Source organism: Simochromis diagramma, unplaced genomic scaffold, assembly GCF_900408965.1.
Source record: "Simochromis diagramma unplaced genomic scaffold, fSimDia1.1 OVJJ01000753.1, whole genome shotgun sequence".
Taxonomy (NCBI): Eukaryota; Metazoa; Chordata; class Actinopteri; order Cichliformes; family Cichlidae; genus Simochromis; species Simochromis diagramma.
The window spans coordinates 6929854-6954370 of NW_024387523.1; the positions used below are offsets into that span (position 1 = coordinate 6929854).

Here is a 24517-nt window from a genome sequence, read left to right on the forward strand (position 1 = left end):
ATTTATCAAACAGGCTTTTTATAGAATCTATAATATATTTATATGTACACATATTATACATTTCTCTTACTTACACATGTACAAAATTAGGTAACAAGAATTCAGATAAAAAAAAGACTGACTTCAATGGTAGTCATACACTGTTGTGCTTTGTTGAATCAAGCCAGCCTGTCAGGTGAAGATGTGCTTGGCAACTGGGTTTGATGCTGTGTCTCGTCTGTTGTGAACTGGTGACTATAACTTTTTTTTTTTTTTTTTTTTAATTGCTCTAAAACTAAATAGCTGATTGCCCCACTTTGTGTTTGCTTGTTTTCCAGTCGGGGTGGAAAGCACCATGACACACAGGGGTGAGTCCTGCGCTAAAAAAGAAAGATTTAATACCAGCTCCTTGTGTCAGACAGTTTTAACCATTGCGAGGCGAGATCCAACAAACAGAGAAGTCCAGCCTCTCTGCGGTTCACACAACATCTCAGTGTTTCTTTTGGCAGAAAAAAACCAACAACATTTGTCTCAACACGCTTTCAATCAAACGCTGCACAGCTTACACACATTCTCCTGTTCTCAATTAAACGCGCACATATTGCCTTTCACACAAATACTACCTCCACCGGGGGCCCTCCCCATCGGCAACAGTAAACATTTCATTTTGTGAGCACATGGTATATACAGTAAAACGTCTCAGCTGCAAATGTTATAAATTATCTTCACAGAATGTACACGTAACATGATTCAACGTAGTGTTTCCATGTGTTACAGAGCGTCTGATGATTGTGTGTGTGTGTGTGTGTTTGGATTAAGCACTGTTTTAAATGGAGTGTATGTTGATGTGCAGTATTAGTGCTACAGTATATAAGCACATGGTCTGCGAAGGAATGGTGGTCATGAGAACAACTTTTGTGTCTGTTAATGCTACATTAAGAGAACGTAATCACCTGGGACAGCAAGGTCACGCAATACCGCTACAATAACAATACAACAAATAGTACGCAGTACTCAGGGTGGAATAGTGTACAAGTTGGAGAGATGACTGATCTTTGGCTCAAAAGGCTTGAGATTACTTTTTATTTTCTTCCTTTCTTGTTTCTTTAAATGCTGACTCCCTGTCCCCCATGTCAGTATAAAATTCAAAGTTGGTTAACTTGGTGTCGTAGCTCCTGATTGTCCTTCAGCCACTTCAGGTTCCTCTTCAACTTCTTTCTTCTCTCTTGCAGGGAAGTCCTCCAGAGTGGTTGGTTTGATGGGGGAGCCCCAAATAGCACAAATCAAGGAGAGCTTAGTCTTTCCAGAAAAATACTGTCATCTTTTGGACAAAAAAAATAATAAGACAAAGCACAAGTACTTGTCTCAAACGCTCAAAGTTGCTCAGCACATGTTGTGCAAGCGAGTCCATCTGTACTCTGCAAGCTTCAAAAGTCTCTCCCTGCGGCCAGCACTGGGCATGTTTTTTTTTTTTTAAGTCAGTGGTTTTCAACCCCACGGACTGTCTTCATTGTAGTCTCTGAAAAAAAAAAAAAAAACCCAAAAAATCCCCCCCCCCCCCCCCCCAAAAAAGTCTGCCAACAGGAATCCTTTTTATGTATTCTCAGTGCAACAAAAACAGTAACGAAAATGGGACTAGCACTGAGAGGATTGAGAGGGATGTAGCTGCCGCTGCGGAGTTTGTCCGTACACTCTTCTGAACATCTGGCAGGATAACCACCGGGTCATCTGCTTGAGGACAGGAGACAAAGAAAACACATTAGTACCATAAATTTACATAAACCCCAAATGTACCTGGATTGTTTTAGGGTCAGGGATAATTAGATAGGACACGGGGTTGGGCTACATACCTGCAGGCAGCCTGTTGGATGGGTTGTGAACCCCGCCACCGGCTCCAACTGCAGTCCCACCTGTGCCCCCTTTAGCCACTCTGGCCTCTTGAGAGCCTGGAAAAAAAAAAAAGGCCATCAATCATTCTGTCTTGCAATAGCCTAAAACACGACTGTTAGAGGTGACTGTACTGCTTTCCTTTCATCCAAGAGGGTGGTCAAAAACTTACCATCTGCGGCTATGACGTCCACCTTCAGCCTCAGGCACTCTTGGCCATGGTGGTGCAAAGGTTTGGCTGCAGGGAAGAAGAAAGAAACAAAACAGGCGTTAACATCCTCACTAATACACTTATCCTCTCTTGGCCCCTTAATCCACCTTAATGCACACGCGCATACAAACACTGACACACAAACCCTTGGCAACAGAAAAACAACGGTACAAAGCCCTGGGAAGCCATCTGTGATCAGGCAGAGTGTGTCTTGTCCTGCCGTTTATCTAATTACAACCATGGCCAGGGTGACAACATTGCCTGTGCTTTGTGGTCAGTTTACAGCAAGGCTAGTATTGCATAAAACTTGGCAAAGTGAGCCAGCGCCCCAGTTTTCAAAGAGCTGGCCACTGAGCTGCAGCTTATCACACCTGGTACACAAACATGCAAACGCCACCCAGGTCACACTTTGTTGCAAAAATAAGATTTCTGTGAATCAGGGATAATTAGATGGATTGACATGAAGTTTTTTTTTTTTTTTATCATTTCCAGGCAATGAGCTGCAATGACCTTTAGATTAAAAGATTTTTTTCCAAGTGAAATGTCTCAAAAAGACATCCATGTTTATTTTAGCATGAATTAGGATAACTTTAAGGATCGCTTAGCATTAGTGTCTAGCATCTAGTCATCATTACATAAGTACCACATTCCTATGACTGACTTTGTGTCATGCAAACATCCAAAAGCTAATATGTTGAACAGGAAAACGCTGTCAATTTGAAGAGTTGGCATGTAGTTCCAAGCACATTTATCGTGGCTGCATGCTCCCCATGTTATTAGAAAATAAGTTTAACTAGGAACTAGGACAGGATCCGTGACACTTACAGATATAGTAGTAGCTCTCTCCTTGGCGAAACTCCTTTCCCAGGGTGAAAGGAGTAAAACGCTGGAATTTTTCAGAGAACTTCTCAGGAGCGTGAGGGGCAAATGGATGACTGCACTCCCAGCGCATCTGGTCATACGACTGCGGCTTGCAGTTGTCGTAGTCCTCCCGCTCCACCATGTAGAGCACGTATCGCTCAGCATCCATCGATGGCACCTCACCCTGCGGGTAATGGGGGCAGACGATGTCCAGGTAGTCATTAAGCTTCACCTCCACAGCATAGTCGACCTGCTGAAACCTGTCGGGATGAGGGAGAGGAGGCAGGTTACGCAAGTGGCAGGAGACTGATAACCGTGCTTATAGCATCGGAGCAGTAATAAATATAAGCCTCAAAACCTCTGATTATATATTGATCGGCTACACGCCGGTATTCAACAGGGAAATCAGAGGAAAGACTGTTAGGTCTAGGAATGGGAGATAGAGAGCAAAAGAAAGAAAGAATGTTTGTATGAGAGGATGTATATGCGTGTTCAGGTGGAACGAAGAAGGAAAACGCGATAAGGGGAAAAAGTGATCTGCAGAGGACACGCCCATAAATATGGATGAACGGGAGGCCAGTGTAGCTGATGCTGCTGTGCTGAGAGTTAGCACCGAGTGCACATTGATCCCGTGTCTCCCTGGAGTTGAATGATGTTTACCGAGAAACATTAGTAGTCAGTTAGCCCGTCAACACAGGAGATGAGTATTGACATCTGCAGGCTACATGCACACACAAACAAACACACACAGGTAGAGCAGCAGAATGCATAATGACAGAAAAAGTGGAAACACACCTGAGTTTGCGAGCGATAGAGACAAGAATATAAATAAAGGTCACATACAACTCAATCTAAAAAAAAAAAAAGCTTAAGGATAGACAAACTATAACTGGGGTAGCAAAAGGAAATGGCAAAAGCATCTGCCACAGGATAAGACGGACTAAGGCAAAGTGGAATTTCTGAACCAATCTTAATGATTTAAGAAATTATGGCTGTTGCATCTCCTCACTTGTTTCAGGACACACTCACTTGTTTCAGGACACACTTCAAAAGTCAGCATCTGTGATGGTCTGATGGTGTCTTAGTGCACACAGCAGGGGTAACCTAAACATCTAGCAAAGCGCCATCATGGCTGAACAATAAACAGAGCTTTTAAAGAAACATGTGCTCCCATGTTCCTTTTCATGAAAGCTCTAGCTGATTTCAGCAAGAAAAACCACATTGTGTACATATTCCAGCAGCATAGCTCAGTAGTAAAAAAAATTAGGGGGCTGAGGAGGGGTAAATTGGCTAGATTGCAGTTCGGCCTGGTCACCGCATTTTGAAAAAAAAAAAAAAAAAAAAGGCAAAGGAGGCCCCAAATTGTTGAGCAGCTGAATTTGGGAATAGTACAAAAACACAGATATCCCTCAGCTCTAAAACTCTTACAACACTTCATAGATGATACGTGACAGCGGTAGCAGTAAAGACCCACCTGCCACAATTTGTTCGCGGCGAGTTGTTGGCATCAAATTCAAAAAACAAAACAATAAATGGCCCAAGTTTCAACATCCGATATGTTGCCTTGATTCATTTTCTAAATAAATGCAGGTGATTTACAAATCACTGTTGTCTCTTCTTGCTTACATTTTACACCGCGTCCCAGCTTTTTTTGAGAACAGGGTTGTCTTAACCCACTCATTAGGGTCAGATAGATAGGCACAGATACAACATGAGTCTGGTGACAGTCTGTAACTGTCTTCCACCACACTCCCTCTCATTACAAATACAGATAGAGACAGTCAGACTGTCTGCCTCCCCCTTCAACCCTCCCTTCACTCTTCCACCCTCTCCACCCTTTTTACTATGGTCCTTAAGTAAACTAAACTTCCAATCTCCTCTTAGAGCTGGCTCAAAAAAGCACTTACACAAAAAGCATCATTTTAGTCTGCTTCACATGTGCGCACATAAACACTGATTACTGCAGAAAGCTTAGACTACTTAAAGAACAATTTAGAATACTTTGGTGCAGTTTCATTTGGCCTTATCTCAACTGTCCATGAGTCCTTCGCCCTCAGGGGGATACCATCAGAGATATTATGAGGTTGTCTCCAGGGAATTGTCACTGAAGGTATTTCAGCTTTGTCCCCATCCTCTTGACTCAGTGAGAGCTCCAGGGGCGGCTCACGGCTAATGCTCTCTTCTCAGCCAAAGCCATCTATCACCAGCCTGAAGCGGTAGCTGACCACAAGCAACACACACACACACACACACGCATGCACACACACACAAAATCACACTTACTTCACAGTAATTCCCATCTATCAACAACCTAAAGCTGTAGCTACCTACTATTTACACCCACTGAACCCACACAGGCAGACACACATCTCCTCCCATGGTACTGAGCTCGATGCCTATCAGTTTACCGTCTCCTACTGTTCTGGATCGCCAGGGGTTCCCTGAGAGTAGATGAAATTTGACAGACTTAAATATTTTTACAACACACAGGGCGAATGTGTGTGTAATATAGAGTTTTGTTGCTTTTGCAACGAATATACGCATAGTTCGACAGCCTTTCGACACTAACCCTAAAGAGAGATAGCTAACTGACTGCTGTTTAATCAGATCTACAGATCTCAAGGAGTTATGAGCTCCCAAAAGCCCGTGGGGTGTTAAACTGACACCAGTGATGGCATTTCTTTCCTAAAACAGGCTTCTCTTTGAGAATTCTGGCTTTTATCAACCCACCACCTCCACCTCCACCCACTCCTTAAATGTAACAAGTAGCATTTGGGGAGTTTGTGTTTGTGTGACAAGGTCCATATGTGTGACTAACAATCAAAGTGCACAGGCCCTGGCTCCAGTCGCTCGTTAGCTGGTGTTGTTGTTTGTTGCCAGGGGTCTCCCTGGTACCCCCTTGGTAAAAGGATAGACACAGTGGCTCCAAACTGTGGGCCCTGACTCCTACTACCCCTCTGGCTCCCTTCCCCCATCCCTTTGCCTCTCTCTGCCTGACTGCATGCCATCAATACCGATGGCCAGATAAGCCAGAAACATGGGCCCATTAGAAACCAAGCATCTTTTTTAGCGGACCAATGAAACTTCCATCTTGCCAACAAGTTCCAGCCAACTTTCGGTGGGGAGAGGAATAATTATAATTTTGCTACGGAGCAGGCAGCTTAGTGCTTATCTGCAGTTTGCCTGCCATGCTCTGTTTACCAGATTGCTGTTAAAGTGTTTTTTCCCCATGCCGCTTTCAATTCCAGGCGAATCGATAACACTATTGAACAAACACCGTTGTTCTCTGCTTTTGCCTGACAGAGTTATCAGCCCACTGCACACCCTGAGCACACACACACGCGCACACTAACAAACTCCCTATAGCCAGTCCCTCCCTGACCTCTAGTCCTGATTACAAACAGGTTGTAGTATGGTCCCAATGTGTTCATTAGAAAGGAGGTTGAAGGGGGTGCAATTAAAACACAAAAAAAGGGTATTAAAGTCGCCCTAGAAGGGGGTAATTATGTCCTCCCTCTCCCCACTTCCCAGCCCCTGCAGGCTTGAGAGCGCGGGGGGATGAATAGACGTGGGCGAAGGGGGTGGGTCAAAGGGCTTGAATTGGGAATGGCTTTTGAAGTCTCACCCAGTAAATGTTTCTATGTGAGTGCTACTGTTGCTCTATCAATGCCACCGTTTCATACAGTGTTTCTATTCACAGTGTGCCCGCACTGATGGAGTGCTTCACTTAGCAGGGAGAACCGCCACTGAAAACGCACCAGGGGATGTTGGCTAGTGCCTTTTATTAATGGCAAATAGTTTTAATTATCCTGCTGCCTTTTGTTCACCCCCCAACGCCTCAGCACTGAAACGTTCCACATCATCAGCTTAATTAACTGATTGCGGTAACGCACTTCAAAGAGAGCTTTGGCCCCTGTGTCACACAGTTTAACAACAAAGTCAAACCATGCCACCTTCACTTTAGCAAACAAAATCCTCTCACTTTCAGCCTTCCCCAGTGTGTGTCCCTTGTTATTTCCCTCCTCCAGATTGTCTCCTTCTCTGAGTCAATAAGGCTGTTTTGGTTTATTCCCATTGTTTTTTCCCAGGATGCCTTTTAATGCCAGTGATACCCGAAGCCTCAGTAAACTCAGCATGGAGTAGCAGAGTAATACTCTACTTACGGATGATCTGTGGAGTTATGGCAGATATGCAACAAGGATTGTGTGCAAGTGTCTGTCTCAGCCTGATACATTCAAGTCAAGGATTGTTTATGTCTGAGTAGGTGTGCGTGTGTGTGTTGCTGTTCTGGTGCTCTGGGGAATCTGGGAGTGTGTTTCAGTGGCGATAAGGTGGATAATAAATGCTAATAATGAACAGAGATGATAGCGAGGGAATGCCAAGTGGTCACAGGTTGCTCCTTACCACTCTTCCTCCTCTTCTGAGAAGGAATTCCTAATTTATTGGAGCCTTTTCAGGAAACTTCAGGAGTCTAATCTCTTCTTTAATCTCTCTGGCCTGCATTTTGCTTTCTTGTCTACCTCTATCCCCTTCTTTCATCCATCCATCACCCTCTCATCTCTGTACTCTCTCACCCTGTGGAATGTCAGAGCTCTGAAGCGAAGAAGCTGCGGCGCGGATCAAAGGTCGGACACTTGCCAAGTCAGCAGAGAATTTTCTACATGGACAGTCAGCAAGAAGGGTCTTTAAGCATTTTAAATTCTACAGACGGATAATGGGAATTAATCTCTGTAAAGATTCATTCAAATCTATTCTAAAGTCCATAAAGGTCATTGTAGAACAAACTACACAGATCGCACTACAGCTTCCAAAAAGAGTTCCTGTCTTCTTAACCCACTGTCTCTCAGAGCTTCATACAGTCACCCTAACCACATAAACAAGATTATTTTCCGTAACGGATGACTGAACCGGAATGTGGGGACCACCTAATTGGCTCGCCCAAGCCTGGATTATTGGGTGGAGCAGTGGCTGAACTGAGGTCCATTCATCAGCACCAGACCCTACTTAATACAGGGGCTTAGACTGGACAGCGAGGCCCAGAGCAGGGAATGACGGCTGGGGACAGAGTAAGGGGTGAGACAGGCAGGGTGGAGCTTTTTTCCCCACTCCCACATCTATTGTTCTCACATAGAGAAGGGGTATTATGGCTTTTCACTGAAGATTTGGAGTTCAAAAAAGACACATTGTCTATGTATAGCTATATATGTGTGGGTGTGTGCAAATGTGTCCGTGCAAAAATGGGAACCAAGAGGTGGTAACAGAATGCTGAAAGAAACTGGACACAAGGGAGTACTTTTTTTCAAGATAAATCCCTCAAAACCACATGACTCCATGACAGGTGAAGCTTTTTCCAGATCCAAACTTAGCTGAGTTAAGCGGGACTGTTTAATGTTATTGCTCGGATTCTTCTTGTTTCATCCATCTACCTACCCATTCATCCATCAACGTCAGCCGACCCTTCCCACTCCCTGTCTATCTCTCAACACTCAATAAGCAAACCAGATCCTAGTGTCAACTCCGTCACTCCCCCCACTCAGACCTGTTGAACCAATCACAGCCTTTTCTGGTGGTATTCCAACTATGCAGCTCTCTGACCCACCGTTTGCATAGCCAAGCACAATGTGATGTGGGTATGCAGGGGTCATCATAGAAACAAATATGATCCAACCCCGTTAACATAATATTTCAGCCTTCATTCTTTACACCGTGTGACTTTTCACCATCCATCTCAATCAGCTTTCTCTGGTCTTGTCATTCAACCTTTGTCCGCCCGGTTCATTGGTCATTCTGCCGGCGTGCTTTGCTGACCTAGCTGAGCTCCTTTTGCCACCCAGCGAAGAGACAAAGCTTTAAGTTCAGCAGAGAAATAATTGGCCGACTCCACTGCACTAAGGAGGGTTAGATGAATACATATGCTCTTTCCAGCTGCCTTATACTGTCCCCTGAGCCATTTGTATCTTATAAGGGCCAAAGCAGAAAGGTCATCTCTGACATCACATTTCTCAGCAGGCAAATATCTGTATAAGAAAATCGATTTTGCAAGATTGATTTTTTTCAATGAAATAAAATTTTCATGTTTAATGTTTTTTTTCCTCCTGTAAAAACAATCTCAGATTGTAACTTAATGAATTCCAGTGAGAATTAACAATATGTGAGTACAGGCAAAAACCCCTTTAATTAAATGGTAGCTCTTGCTTATGACGTCAAGTAGAAATTATGGTAATACAGCTGACCTGCAGGGGTGGCGATAGTTGCTGTGCAGACAAGTTTACACACTACATCTAGACCTTTAACAAACAGGCCCAAAAAAGAAGGAAAAACAAAAAAGTTACACAATAGCTGATATTTACACAACAAAAACAACCACAATGGTTCATTTCAGAGATAATATCCGACTCTTTCTGGCCAATTCTTCCTCAATCAAACACATCGTGCACTGAATGCCACCAGGAATTGACAAACAAGTCTGAAGGACACACGCACGCACACACACATAATCTCTGGCTCAGACACATCTAATAAAGAGAGTGCGAGGTCTGTTCGCAATTGTAATTGCAACATAATCATAAATCTGTGTACTAATGGAGCTTTTCTTCCTCCTTGGTTTTATGTGTGGGACTGAACACTTGTAAAGCAGAGCAGATTGGAGCAGCATAGCGGGAAGGTGCAGGGGAAGTCTGGTGTGTAGATAAGAAAGAAGCATGAGGACGGGCAGAGGGCAGAAACACTGGCCGAGGTCAAACGAGGTGAAACTGATCAGAGGAGAATCCCAAATAGAGACATGCAGCGATTTGACAGCGGGGCGGGGACAGGAGGAAGATCCCAAATCATCCTTCTGGCTTGAAAGTTGGAACACAAACCCTAATTAAACAATTAATCCCTGCTCAGTTATTTACTCTAAATGTGTTCATTCTAATGTGAGCCTGGGAAATTCAATCAGCTCCTTTTATCCAGACCTTTAAACCCTTGCGTGTGCTGGTGTGTGAGAAATGTATTGTTTATTGTGCAGACAGGATACGCTGTTTTCCCGGGAAAAACGTAACCAGGAAGCGCAACACTTCGCAGGAGACACACAGCAGACAGCGTGCAGACTTTAGTAACACCAACATCACGCCTGCGGGAAGTTAAAACCTTTGGCCCGATTCACTATCTAGCTCAGTCAATAAAACAAGCCCTCCTGTTCTGACTCTGCAAGAACAAGTGAGCTGGAAGGAAAAGAAGAACCTTATCAATGTGATCACTGAGGTAAAATTTTATTATGATTGCAGACTGTAAAGATGGGAATCATCAACACACTTGAGTGGTCACTGAACCCAAAAGAGGTGATTACCATCTGCCTGACGAGGCAGCATTTTTTTTTCCAGATTGAATGCACCAGACAGATTACAAAGCCAGATTAAGAGTGGTGAGAGGGGAGGGGGGCGGACACTTTGAGAGAAATATGGAGACCAACTAAAGGGAAGGGGGAGGGGAAGGGTATTCCAGGGGGTTAAAGCTGGATTAGGATTTGAAAAGTGAAGTGTTCTGGATGTATATGAGAAAAGAATAAAAAAAATTAAAAAAATAGATTTTTATTCATTTAAATTGGAAACTGCAAGCATCTCATATCTATTGCCCCCACCAAATCACGCCAGTGGACTAGCCAGTCTTATGTTTCATCTCTCAAACATGGATGCACCCACACAGACACTTTTACTTACTCCTACACATACACTTCTGTGTTTTCTCCTTCTCATTTCTCTCCTTTAATAACTTGAGCTCTCAGACAGGCTCCACCATTTCCACTGTTAAGCAAGACGTTCAAGAGGGGCGTGTTAAAAGGCCGAAAGGAGAGCGAAAACAGTTTTGCTGGGAAGACAGTGGCCTTTCTTAAGGAAGTAGAAGAAGGAAGCTTTAAAGGTAAAGTGCAAAGTGTGTGTATGTGTGAGGGGGGGGGGGGGGGGGGGGCTTCTTTTTCCCTGAAGGAAAGGGCAAAGTGCCTTGTGACGGCTCGCTGTGGGTGCCAAGAATGATATAAAAAAAAAAATAAAAAAAATTCCACACCTCTTACCATGCTTCCCTCCTTCTCCCCTTCTCTGAGAACCAGAGCTGGAGGTGAGGAAATAATAGACTGAAAAGGGACAGCTTGTAAAGTTGAGATAAAAGCTGGTGAAGGAGTGAAGGGGACCGAAAAGACAGGAGAGGGAAGAAAGAGAGTTTCCCAGAGGCAGAGCCACGGCTGTGTGAAGAGGGGCTGGCCTGAGTGGCAGCCAGTATTCAGGGACCACCGACGTGACAGAATGACTGACAGATTGATAGAGGCCGTGCCACTTCATCACATAGCGAACTCTGACCCTCGATCAGTCACACCAGTTACTATTCTCTTTCTGTGGCCCACCGTGAAGAGCAAGCCCCAATTTGTATGGGGAGCATCACAAAAAAGCCACATTGACCGGATAAAAACCGAGAAAATGCTTCATGCGGGTGAAACATACCTTAAATAACTTTCGTGTGAGCCAGCAGGAAGCAAGCTCATTTTAACGAAGGAACAGTGAGCTGAAACTACTTGGAAACGCAGCTAACCCAATATCAAACAGCTGTTCTGAAAATCACTTCAGAATTATAAGAGATTAGTTAAAAGACTTTTTTGAGATCAAACGTGTGTGTGTGTGTGAGCGTGCCATGAAACGGTTAACAGATTCACAGAGCCCACAGAACCAGGCTGCAGAGGGAACCTGGCCAAGAAGAGGGGGAGGGAGGTGCCAGAGAGAGGGAGAGACAGGTACAAAGCAGAGGAGGAGGTGGGGGTGGTGGAGGTGGTGGTCCTCTCATGCTCTGTCAACAGGGAAAAGGGAAAAGGAAGTAAGAAGCACTGAAAGAGCAGATTATTGCCTCACATCGAAGTTCTAGAGTCCAGAGGGCTCCTGGGCCGATGTCAACATCAATCCCAAATGTGTAGCGCGTGTGTGTGTGTGTGTGTGTGTGTGAGACTGGGTTAATGTGTATGAGAGCGTGTGAGTCACTTGGATCTGGCGATGCTGTGTATGTGAGTAAGCTTATGCACAGACACTCCCTTTACAAAAAACACACGCTGGCATGCCGGGACCAAAGCTGAACGCTGGTGAGCCTCTTTCTGGCAGTCAAACCTGGCTGGTGATTAAACTGTTGCTAATCAGAAACAAAGGTCGCAAATATGCCAGCAAGCAAAAAGGTCACGAACACAAACACACACAGTAGGAGATTTTGTTGTGCTGAAACATAAAAAGTAGTCCTTAGGTACAGGCAGATATGACCTTGGAAGTCTTGGAAGTCAGCAGGCCCCAAGCTGTGCACACAAACATGTTAGGAAGGGAAACTGTGCAAGTGTGTGTGTGTGTCTATTGCTAAATCCCTTAACACACCCACATGGGGAAAAAAGGAAATGAGTATATACCACATGGACTAAAGCGATCAATCTCAGATCAATTTGATTAACGATGGCTCTCTGACCAATTGGATGGAACAATTAACCCGGACCAACAAAAAGAAAACACGCTATCAAGTAACAGGTCAAAGGGGAGGGGAGATTGCGGTGAATGATGAAAAGCACCAAATAAAAACTCTCGTGCTTTTTCTGTGAAAACAGGATTAAGAGTAGCTAAAGGGAGAGATTTAGCACAGTCATCTGGAAAAAAAAGCAAGTGCAAAAAGACGGATTATCAGTATATATATGGGAATGATCACTGTCATTCCACAGCAGGGACACAGCAGAACGCCTTTCCATCTGGGACTTCATTCTGATTTCCTGTGAAAGGCTTTGTCGTTGTAATTACGGACTTTCTGAGAACAGCAACTGCTGTTTTAACCACAGGGGAAATGAGGAGGGAGAAAGTGGTTGAATGTAAGCTTGTGTGGAAGAACACTTGAATATACAATATGTGTTTGCCCACCAGAGGGAAAGTGTGTAAGCCCAGCCCTGATTGATTCAGACGGCGTCACTTGGTGCGACTGAACATGCTGGTTTGTGATTGAAGGATTGCCTGCCAGGAGTACCTGTTTGTGCTTGCCCTATCGTGTGTGTGTGTGTGTGTGTGTTTGTGTAGGGGTGCACGTAGAGGTTCATCTGTGGAGTGAAAACCTAACCCTCTTCGTACCCCGAGCCATGTCACCCCAGCCATCATCAACCATAATTCTAATTGACCCCCACTTACTCCAAATGGCCCCTAACCCCGACAATTTGAGCTCCAATTTCTCCTCCCTGAGCAATCCATCTCTCTCCCACAGCGTGACCTACTGGGCAGGCCTCAAGTTACCTCCTCTGTCACTGTCATACACCATTATTACTCGTCTTACCACCTGAAATATGAACACCCCTATGTCTCTCTGACAGCCACGTAAGAACCCAAGTGATATCTCTTGATTTAGGAGATATGGCAACCTCCCACTCTACTGAGAGGTTAGGACTCGGTGTCAGATGGGGAGGATATTGCAACAGAGCTTTCAACACATTCTGCAGTGAGTCAAGCCTGTAAAAATCAACAGGGAAAAAGAAAAATACAACCCTTGCCAGGGAAAAATTGTATCCAAACCCGGGTAGAAGTGCAACTCATGAATACAGACATAAGAGAAGTTTACTGACATGTTTGCTGCAAGCACACGCACATACAAAACACTGTATCCACATGCTGACATGCAGGCAAGATAAAACAAGCAGTATTCAAAGATTAAATGTCCTAAACCTCAGAAACCCGCTGTTTCCTCTACTCCCCCCGCATTTACATTTAAAGCAGCTCTCTTCCCTACTAAGCGTGAACTATTTAACTGCCTCAATATCAGCCCAGAAAGATAAACAGATGGCATAACCTGGTGTAACTAATGCTGCTGTGCAGGTAGGCTACACAGATTGCGAAACGGATTAAATCTGGACAGCTTAAACAAAGAATTACAGGTAAACAACACCACGATAACAGGTTAGAGCTCAGAAAGAGGCGAAGAGGGAAGATACTCCTAACTGTCCCGCATTATCATGACAACAGCAGACAGTCGATTCTATCAGGCGCTCATCACAGGCATCTCGCTGAATATACATGAGCTGCAACTATTCAGCGTGCATCTGAATATAAGATAACGGCTTTGCCAACACTGCAAATGCGGTTAAAAGTGTGTTTGATGCCAAAAGTAAATCAGTTTGTAGAACCGATTAAGAAACAAGAGTGCGCAAAGACGATTCGAAGTGCGCTACGTTAGCGCAAATGGAAAACATATTTACTTTGGGTTTGTGCTGTTCCAGTAGACACTGTGCCGCTCCGCTGAAGCAAACCAGGCGCAGACGCTCCCAACGAAGCCCACAATCCAAACCAAATCCATGGTGGAGAGGAGTGAAGGCGTGCAGAGACGGAACACAACTCAGGTAGGTTGTGCACAAAAAAAGAAAGAAAAAAAAAACCTAAAAGTTTACCGAAGGAAGCTTATCCGTGAACCTGTTAATCAAAAAACTTAACGCACGCAGCAGATCTGAGAGAGATTTCTGTATATTCGCAAAGGAATAAAAAAAAAAAATAAGTGAAGGGAGACTGAGATTACTCGACAAATCCGTAGTGAATGAGAGGTTGAGCTGAGTGGAGGTTGGTTTTGTGAAACGCCCACCTCCGCGTGTCACGCCTCCTATGGCGGAGGAGACCAATCAGAGGGCTGTCCGAGAGAAGCGAGCTGCACAGGTTTCTCTGCAAGTTTGCGTGCTTTGTGTGTGTGTGTGTGTGTGTGTGTGTGTGTGTGTGTGTGTGTGTGTGTGTGTGTGTGTGTGTGTCATCACTCCGGCGTGTACAGGGTGTCTGGGTAAACACACAGAGGGTTTGCTGTGATTTATATGCCAGATTTTTTTAATCGTAACTTTATTATGCTTCAAGTGTAAATACATGTCATATGTTGCAGATTTTCGTGCGTCCACATTATCCTAATGTAGCAGCTGTATTCAAATAAATCTGTAATTGATAGCTCTTGTTATAAACTACCAAAAGTCAATGCTTTTGTTCTGTTAGTGGATTGTTATAAACGTGTTGCAAAGCAGGAAAGCGCGTCCTTGAATATGGCTACATCTATAGTGAACTTGCAACAGTATTTCAGTTGTTTAGACTTTTAGCTTGGGCTAACCTGGAAACATGAACAACACATTACATCATAAAATTAATAGTAGTCATGCTGCTACCTCTGCAACTCACTATAAACAAAATCTGTACATTACAGTATCCAAAAGATGATTTTGTGTTTCACTTGCAGTCAGTTTTTAACCATCGAATGAGTTGAAATAGTGTGTTTCCTTTCTCATATGTCCTTATCTATCATTGAATTGCAACACCCCTAGCTTGAGAACTCGTTGAGCAACATCTGGTATGTTTTTATAGTGATTCTTCAAACTGTTGCTAGTAGATTTATCTCCAACGGCTCTTCTGCATGATGACAGACATTAATGATGACCATGACTGTGTAATTCCTATCATTACTATAAGGGCTTAAATTTGGATGTTAGAAAATTAAAAAAAAAAAGAAGAAAAAATAGGAACTAGCTTTCAAACCGTGGATGCCATTTGAATGGTAAAGAGCTCTACATGGCCAAATACAAAGTCTGCAGATTTAACTGGAAGCATGCAACCTTCTTGCTGTCAGTTACACTGCAAATCTTTATTCTCATTTTCTGTTCCATTGACATGGATAATCAGGACCGCGGGCTGCTTGTTCAGCATAGTGAGGCCTTGTTGCCAGAAGGGGTTTTCAAGCCTGCTTCTACTTGACACAGCACTTTATTTGCTATGCCCGATTAGCAGCATAACAGCTTTCAAAACATGAAAAATCTAAATTAAGTTGGGGGAAAAAAGGGGGTGAGGGGAAACCTTTCGGGATAATGAGTTCAGATGAGAGGATTGATTCCTTTTTTAGGATGTAAATAAGACTTAGGGACAGGATCGGATAAACTCTGCAGGTGTTTGGCTGATTTTTAAGAAAACGCAGAACGAGTGCAGAGGGTGCAGGATACACTCCTGATGTAACCACACTGTAAGACTTAATCTGAAAGGTGTTTCATTCCACAGGATATAAGAGCAGAAGAGTGAAAGAAATTACTACTTTCTCAGAGCCCGTTAAGCTCAGTGCATCTGTGAGGCGAAGCTTTTAAGGTTTTCTGCTTGTGTTTAAACACGCCTCATACAGTTTGGTGTTTAGCCACAAGAAAACGTGGAATTCTAGAAGACTGTAGCTGACAGTTTAACAAGATAATTGATCTGCCAGGTAGACCACTGAACGCAAATCAACAGTTTATTTGACAGTTTAATTGTCATGGTGCAGATGCATCCCACTCATCTGGCGCTCCAAGCAGATTAAAGCACTAATATCTATTTGCATCACCTGTTAACCCAGGTCTGATTCTGTGCTCTGTTGTCCTTCGTCTTTGAATAATCGCCAGTATGAGACACCCACACTGCTATTTTGCTAAGAGGTTTACATAAACTCTGAGTATTATTTACTTTCTCTTGCAAAAGTCACACACTCAAGAGGAGCCTTTTTTTATATTACAGACATTCTGTGCTCGGGGCTTTTGAGTATTCACAATGCATTCTGTGTTTTAGAATTCTGTCCAAACAGAAAGACCATTTCATATCACACAGAGCAAATACAGAAAGGCATATATACATGGTAATTGTGTGCTATTCAGTGTCAAGCAGGTCATCCAAAATAATGTGTTTTGTATTCATGGAGAGCGCTCATCCCAGTGGATCAATTTTTTGAGAGTCCAATTGTTTTCTCTGGCTCGGTGGCAAGATAACAGGCTGAGAGGGACTGCAAACATAATTGTCATTTGCATTGCAATCAAATTTTTTTGTGGAAACGCTTTCTCCACGCCGACATTTATGTCAAAACTCTATCGGGGCTTAAATGAGCAGACCTTTAATTTCATACCAACCTGAGTTTCTGAATGAGTAAACAGAAAGAAAGACGGGGTAGAACAAAACTGCACCTCAGCCCGATATATGCATTTATATATATATATATATGCATGTATATATACAGACAGACAGATGCACAAATGGATCTCTGCAGGCGTACATGTCCGCACAGACACAAACACAAACGCACGCACACACATAAACACAACCCTTTTCACCTCAAATCCTGACGGGATTTGCACCAAGCCTGTTCCGTGGCATGAAAATAAGATATAGGAAAATGATAGGGAGAACCGTTTTATGCAGGCATGGGAACTCGCCTGTCCATAATTTGCTTTTTTTCCGACCGTTTCAACCAGTGTAATTAGATGATGTCATAGAAATGCACTTTCCATGATCCCGAACAGATAAATCAAACCATGGAGGGTTTGTTTTTCTCCGAATGTACAAAATTTCTAATATATACCTTTTCAGGTGATCTGTTTGAAGTTATGCTTGGGGAAGGGCTTTTAACCTGTTTAACATGTTAGTCTACGTGAGCCTGAGCAGCAAGTTTGAAAAGATCCGCATCAAGTTGCCTCCTTTTCTTCTGTTGGAGATCATTGGTCCTTTTCCGTCTTCACGCTCTCCTGCATAACCATTAACGGAAAAGTGTTTGGTCCCTTGGCTGTGAATACAAATGAGAGGTTTAATGACTGTCATAACGTCCCCATCCCCAAACAAGAGCCCACCATCTATTTACATAAAGCGACCTGTGTTAGTGTGAACTCTGGAGCAGCCCGGCGGTGCCCAGTCCACTGTGTGTCTCGGCCTCTTTGGTTTTTGTCCTCTATTGTTAGTCACTGCAGCTTCTCTGCAGGAGTTGTTCCTGGACCTATGAGCTCTTTCTTTGCAGACAATGAAGTGAAGTGTTTCCAGTAATTAGCATTGCGCAGGTCTACCTCCTCTTATGAAATTCTCTGTAAAGATAGCATAGCCCTCCTTCCAGTGGTTTGCTTGTGAAGAAGTTCATTCTGCCTCCTTTGGAACAAATGGTTTTTCTTCAACTTTCCTGAGGCAACAGAAAGCAAAGCTAATGACTAGGTGGAGCAGTTTTAGAGCAAAGCAATCAGTAAGTAACCGATCACATTACAGCAAAGCGATGAAGTTGTAAGTGCCAGTTCTTAATTAGCTGTGGTTAATTATCAGAGGTAAATAAAGCAGCGGTTGATTATGCATAGCCTTATCCAGTGATCAGTTTGCCAGCTGAAAGACTGAAGATCAGGTAATACTATTAAGGCGGCATCTCAGTTAGCGGCCTTGCTGACAGCTGGTCAGTCGGTATGCTTAGACATTCAGGAAAGCACCCACGCACACAGACACACAAAAATGTATGCCTGCATACCCACCATCACAGAAGCGCATACTGAGAGACAAAGAGCAGCTGAGAAGGAGGCGGATGAGGAGGAGGAGGAGGACTGAGGAGAAATGCAAACACAATGTTAGATAACAAGAGCGTAAGACAAAGAATGAAAGCTAAAATGAAGAGGCGAGCGAGATCAGAGTGAGGGGCTTAAAAAAGATACACTTAAGAAGGACAATATGTGACGTGAAAGGATGCGGGGAAAAATGAAGAAAAGGGGGACAAACCATAAGGCAGCAATAAACACGTCTCACCGATAAATGATGCAGGGAGACCTTTGGGCCAGCAATTAGCCAACATGCTACTTTTACTGACCTGTGATTATGGCTGCCTCCCTCGGGAAGATTGAAATTTTAAGGTGCAATGCATCATTTCCCTGAAACTGTCCAAATCTGGTAAATGGTGTCTGAGATATTGCAGGTGACTCACAGGCAAACAAATGAACAATGCAGTTCTTACTCTGGGCAATGCAGAGTAATTCAGGAAATGCTGACAATGAATGGATTTCCGCCTCAGATGTCCCTTCCAGTTGAGGCAGTGGGAAAACATTTTAAAAATTCTACATGCGAGACGGCGATCTACAGGAAGTTTTAATAACAAGAAGAGATGTGAGGGAGGACGGCTTAGAATCAAGGTGAAAAGAGACTTAATGTGTACACAGAAATATATCTGAGGCGAAAGTGAGTGCCGGGGAGAGGCGGAAGGAGGGACGGATGCCAAATGAATAAGAGGGGGCTGGCAAGAGGGTGAGAAAGATAGAAATAGACAGGAAACAAATAAGAAGGACAGAGGGAGAGAGGAGAGGCACAAGATGTAATAAGATCTTCAGATGAGGCATAAAATACAAATGCAGGGGAGACAGGGACACGGGATGCAATAGTGATTCTCGATTGATGGAAGAAAATAATAAATAGGACGTGAGGAGAAGTGGGAGTATGATTTAAAACAAGCTGAAATAAATTAATACTGAATTTTGGAACAGAAAAGAAACAGGACCCAAAGAAAGGGATGGAAATATGCCAGAATGGCATAGTATAACATTGAGAAAATCTAGAGATATACTGGAATATAACAAGACATGCCTCTGGAAACCAAAAAAAAAAATGGAGTGAAGAGAAGGACTGGCACAAAACAAAGACCAGAAATATTTAGGCAGCGCTAAGTGGTGTGAGAAAACAGGGGGGCCTGCATCAAAGTGGGCAGGTGGAAAAGGGTGAGAAAAACCTAAATTGAATAGTGGAATGCAAAAGTACTTCTTAGAGAGATACAGACAGATGCAGGGAGAAAAAGAGGGAGAGACTGACACTCAAATGTAAATAGGGAGAGGAGGATGAAAAAGCCGCACACTGGTGGATTCCTCAAAAGCCCCTTCAATATGTATGAGGGCAGTTCCATAGACTCTGGCAGCCACAAACAAGCGACAGAACAGAAAGGAGAGGAGTGCAGCGACGCAGGTTGTGCTGAAAAGAAAAGAGCTCTCCTCCTGTCAGCAGACTTTACAGTGTGTCCAGGGAGTGCGAGTCCGGAGAAAGGGGACCACCCAGAGGTTCTGTTTACCATCCCCTGCTTTTTCTTGACACAACAGCACAACAGACTGAGAGTGTATGAGGGGCTAAGTGTGAATAAGTTGCCAACCAAGTTACAAGCACAAGCACAATTACCTTATTGCATCACATACAAAGATATAGAGGTGGGAATCACCTCACCCCACGATACGATATTGCGATTTTTGATATTTTGTGTTATGCTGAATATTTCAGTAACATATACGGTGATTTATCACCTTTCATCTGGTATAGATTATGTCCTGAAAGTTAAAAGCTTGTCAGGATCTTTTTTATGCAATTAGATTAAGTTATTTAGTTATCTATATCTTGAGTTATTTATTCTATGTATCGATCGACAATATTGCCATGCAAAATAAAGCGATACTACGGTGCATTGATTTTTTTCCCGTAACGTAAGGCTGAGAAGAAAGCAAACCTAAAATGATATCGTTCTTTAAAAAGCCTAGCACCGCACTGCACTTACACAACGAGATTTTTTTAACGGAGAGCTCTAAAAATCTCACAGGTGCCAGCTGAGCACGAAGTTGAATAGAGGTGACAAGGCTTGCAGAGACACTTTTTTGGAGGAAGCTGTAGGGTAATGCACCTGATCCCAGAGTATAGTCATCTTAACTAAATTTTAGTGGCGACAGTGTTACGCCTACGGCTGCAGAAGCCATCCGTATTTTCTCGTTATCCCCTGAAATATGTTGAACTGAAAGGAAAATGTTCTTCCTTCCCTGGAAGAACAGAGATCTGTCCAAAGTGCCCAGACCTTTCTAGCACAGATCGGCCCTCGGCAGCCTTGAGGGAAAGAGGAGATATTGGCAGTTGCCTAGAATCATGCCCTTCTGTCTGTCACACTGATAGCAACAGCAGTGACACTGTTGCTAACAGGTTATACTTTACATGCATGTTCACGCAACAGCTACAGTGGAGTTGCTGCAGACTCCTGCTGACAGATGAGATGTAGTATCCATGCAACTTTCCAGCTCTGAGGTTTCTTTTTTCTTGCAGCTTGTTTGGCTGATAGAGTGGGAAAAAAAGTGCACTGACAGAGCATTATATAATTAAAAACGGTTCAGGAGTTTGCAGCTGAAATATAGTAATAGACGGTGTGAAAAATTCACAGCGCAGAGGTCGGAATGTATACACAGTGAGAGACAGTGTGGTAAATAGATGGCTCGGGGCTTTTCAGCTGAAACAAGATAGCGTGGAGAAAAAAAAAGCTGCTGCAGCTCCAGAGCCTAAAGGAGCACAGAGATAGTGGTAAATCTAGCTGACACGACTGGTGTGCCTGCATGCATGCTGAAGATGTGTTTACATAAGTCTGTTTATGAATGAGCGAAGGGAACACATGTGTGGTCCAGGGCTGTGAAGGCGGAATGGTCTAGGTTTTTGTGCAAGCGTGCTACTCTAAAAATCACATTAATAGCAATTACTCCACCCTCCATTCAACAGGCACATGCTGCTACTCTGCTTTATCACTTGAGGCAATTAGAAAAAGACTTTTATAGCCTCTGACCCAACTTCCTTTTTTCCATATGAACAGCGGTCCCTTTGCCATGGCACACTCTGCTAGACAAACCTGTCTCTTTCTTAGGAAAACACAGCATAAAGACTAAGGAAATGAATTTTATTGCCCCATTTTCCCTCCCTCTGCTTATTGACAAAGACACCACACTCACCCTCAGAGACTTTGGCTATTTCATTACTTAAAGAGCGGAAGGGAAAATGAATTTTACAGCCCTTGGTCCTATCTGTCTCCTCAGACACCTCCTGCCATCTGAAGTGGCACACTCCACCATTCTCACTTTCTCATTACTTAACACATAGATTGGAAATGAATTTTACTGCCTGTGCCCTTTCTTCTCTCCTCAGCACCATCCTGTACTCACTCATCCACGTTGCTCTTATTGTCTCTCTTCTTTGCAGCCTTATAAAGAAGGAGAAAATCAATTTTACAGCACCCTCTCCCCCATAAAGTGGCACACTTCAGATTTTTCTTGTTTCTCGCCTTTCTACTTGTTAAAAAACGTAGGTCCGAAATCAATTTTTGGCCTCTGTTTCCATTTTATAGCCCCGGGCTTTCTTTAAAGGAGCGGCACACTTCATCCTTGTGCTTCTGCACTGCCGCCCTCTCTGAAAGCCTCACAATGCATTAGCATACAGGTGGTGTCTTTTGTCTCCTTCTGAGGCACTCTTCTGCTCTGTGTATTGCCCATGTGTCCACTTTGAACGCCCGCCACTGGAAGTGTACTGAAAAGGCTTAGAGTATTAAAAGGTCACTTAAGATAACTGGCCCTTCTGTTGCCACACAACCTCTGACACCTCCCATAGATAAAGTGAAGTCATTAGTCTGGGCTCTCCTTTCCCTGCAGCCCATTATGTATCAGGGATTGTGAGGGAACTGGGTTTATTTTGCTTTTCATCTTGAAATAATGTTAGATGTTGGAACTTAAAATGTGAGTACTCACGTTTGACCTTCAGCAGAATTTCACGTTACAAGGAAGATTATTATGATTATGGTTATTTGTGTTTGAAGCGCTCATACAGAGCATTTTCTACCAGGCAGGTCACGGAGAGCACTGGCTTCAAAACAGATCTTTCAGTTCCTCTCCTCCCCCAAGACGTGCACTGTTACCGCAACCTCTTTTACATGACTACACACATATCTGCTGCCCAGATGCTACCCACCCCCCATCCTCCCTGCCTCCAGCACCCCTCCCTCCTCCAGCTGCCTCGCTCCACTTGTGGCTGCTGCTCCAGCACCCTATTCATTAACAGCTTCTTAATGCTCCCAGATGGGACGACTGTAATTTATGGTGGCCCCAGCGTGTTTACGTTTATGTCTATGTGCATGTGCGTACGAGGGTCCATAAAATCTATGCATAGTGAGCAGATTTGTTTGCATATGTGACTGATTATAAGCAATGGAAAATGTGTTATCTTAATTAGCCTGCACCTACGATTATTTGGATCCATTTTGCACACAGCATTTGCGCTCACTCAAGAGTAAACTGTGTGCATATGCAAATATGTTTGTGCCGAGTCCCCTCTTTGTCCTTTGTTTGACTTGGGCAAGAGCACGTATTGCTGGAGGGCAGAGTGAGGACAGCGATTAAGGCACATATTTCAGGTTTCTACTTCAACATGGGGTTTGTCTCCAAAACTGACCTCAGCCGGAGAAGCACAACATTTCCACTGCATTTTTCCTTCTTCTATGTACACAACTTTGCACTTGGTGGCGCTGAATTGAGATGGCATGAGGTTGCATGGGGAAGTCCCCATGTTCATGCAAACATGAACATGTGGGCATCGTGTGGGCATGAGTTTATGTGTGGCTATCTGAATGCGCATGTGTGCGTGCATCTCACTGATACTCCAAACCTTAACTTTCGGATGCCAGCATCAGTTCCCATCTTCTCCTGGTGGGTTAGGGTGGAGGTGGTGCTTGTGGGTGGAGGTCGCAAAGGTTTTAGCAGATTTGCTTGCTGCCTGCTTTGCTAAGGAAAGCCTGTTTCCTAGAAATGGGGAGACGAACACACACAACACTCCTACAAACAAACACACGGACAGTTCTCCTCGTCTAAACACAGCGCACAGATACTGTAAAAGCCCACCCGCATTTGGTTACAGTGTATTCTACACATACACACCCGCAGAGGCACATAAACACACAGCGTGTGCGTTACACACACTGTGAATAATGACATGACAAATGCTGTCTTAAGAGGGAACTTTCCACACTGAAGCTTTGACCATGTTGCATTTCCTGCACCTCTCTCCCCTGCCAGTCCAACGGAACTCCACACATGGTAAAAATAACCACTTTGAGAGCCAGTCAGCACTCGCCGAGGCCTGCTCTGAAAACACAGGGTGCCCACATTGCCTGTTAGCAGGGCCGTTTCTATTTGCAGAGACGTGCGCGTTGGGCAACAGTCAGAATCCAATGGTGGGAACAGAGGCCACTGAATGCGGCGAAGGATTGTGGGAGGTTGCAGGGTCTCTCTGTTGCACCTTTGAGTACTTATTTCTAATTACTCCATTTGTGCTCGACATTGCTAATGGTTCACAGACGTGACGCACAGTGAAGCGACTGAGATGATGGAGCGCTTCAGGGGGACACGCTGCACACCAATATCCTGCGCGCTCGAGTGGCAGAGCAAGAAAAACAGATGGAAATGAGCACCGGCACACTTCAGCGGACATGTAAATATATGTACACGCACAGACACATATGCACAGATGTGCATACAGGTTCAGGGACGTGAAAACAAAGGGAAAAAGGCTGGAAGGAAAAACAAACACAGACGGTAGGATTTCTGGTAGCGTTCGCACTCTCTTTAGCACGCATGGATAGGCTGTCACATCCAAACACACACTTATGCTCACATACACATGCACACACATTCACACAGGCCAAGTATGTCCTCATCGCCAGCATGCGTAGATAAGTATATATGTGTGCGAGTGTGTCCTCTCTGAGTCGACCACAATGCACAGCTGGCAAGGAGAGAGAGGCCCAAGTGTGTAAGTGTGGTCAGGTCAGGGGCCCCGTCTCTCTCCACTTTCTCCACCATCCAAGCTCTCTCTGTCTTTTCCTCCTCTTGTCCTTCCTTGTTTTTAACCCTGCCTTCCTCTCTTTTGGTCACATTTTGGCATGTTCGTCTGTCTGTCTGCCTGTTTTGTCCAGACTCTGGCCATTCCCAGCTTTCTTCCAGTGCAAATATAC

The 24517-nt window shown here is 44.0% G+C and overlaps 1 protein-coding gene across 2 annotated transcripts; it reads right to left on the bottom strand.

Moving 5' to 3' along the window:
* Positions 1-241: 241 nt before the first annotated feature.
* efna1a (ephrin-A1a) lies at positions 242-14506 on the bottom strand. 2 transcript variants are annotated; one of them, XM_040020832.1, is made up of 5 exons: positions 14166-14506; positions 2903-3198; positions 2039-2104; positions 1830-1925; positions 242-1707 (listed from the first exon to the last, which is right to left on the bottom strand). In XM_040020832.1, the coding sequence occupies exons 1-5, from the start codon at positions 14261-14263 to the stop codon at positions 1583-1585; spliced, it is 681 nt and encodes a 226-aa protein (XP_039876766.1). In that variant the 5' UTR covers positions 14264-14506; the 3' UTR covers positions 242-1582. The 2 variants fall into 2 exon arrangements, with proteins under 2 accessions (XP_039876766.1, XP_039876765.1); XM_040020831.1 differs by having other exon boundaries at positions 242-1710; positions 14166-14505.
* Between the last annotated feature and the right edge of the window lie 10011 nt (positions 14507-24517).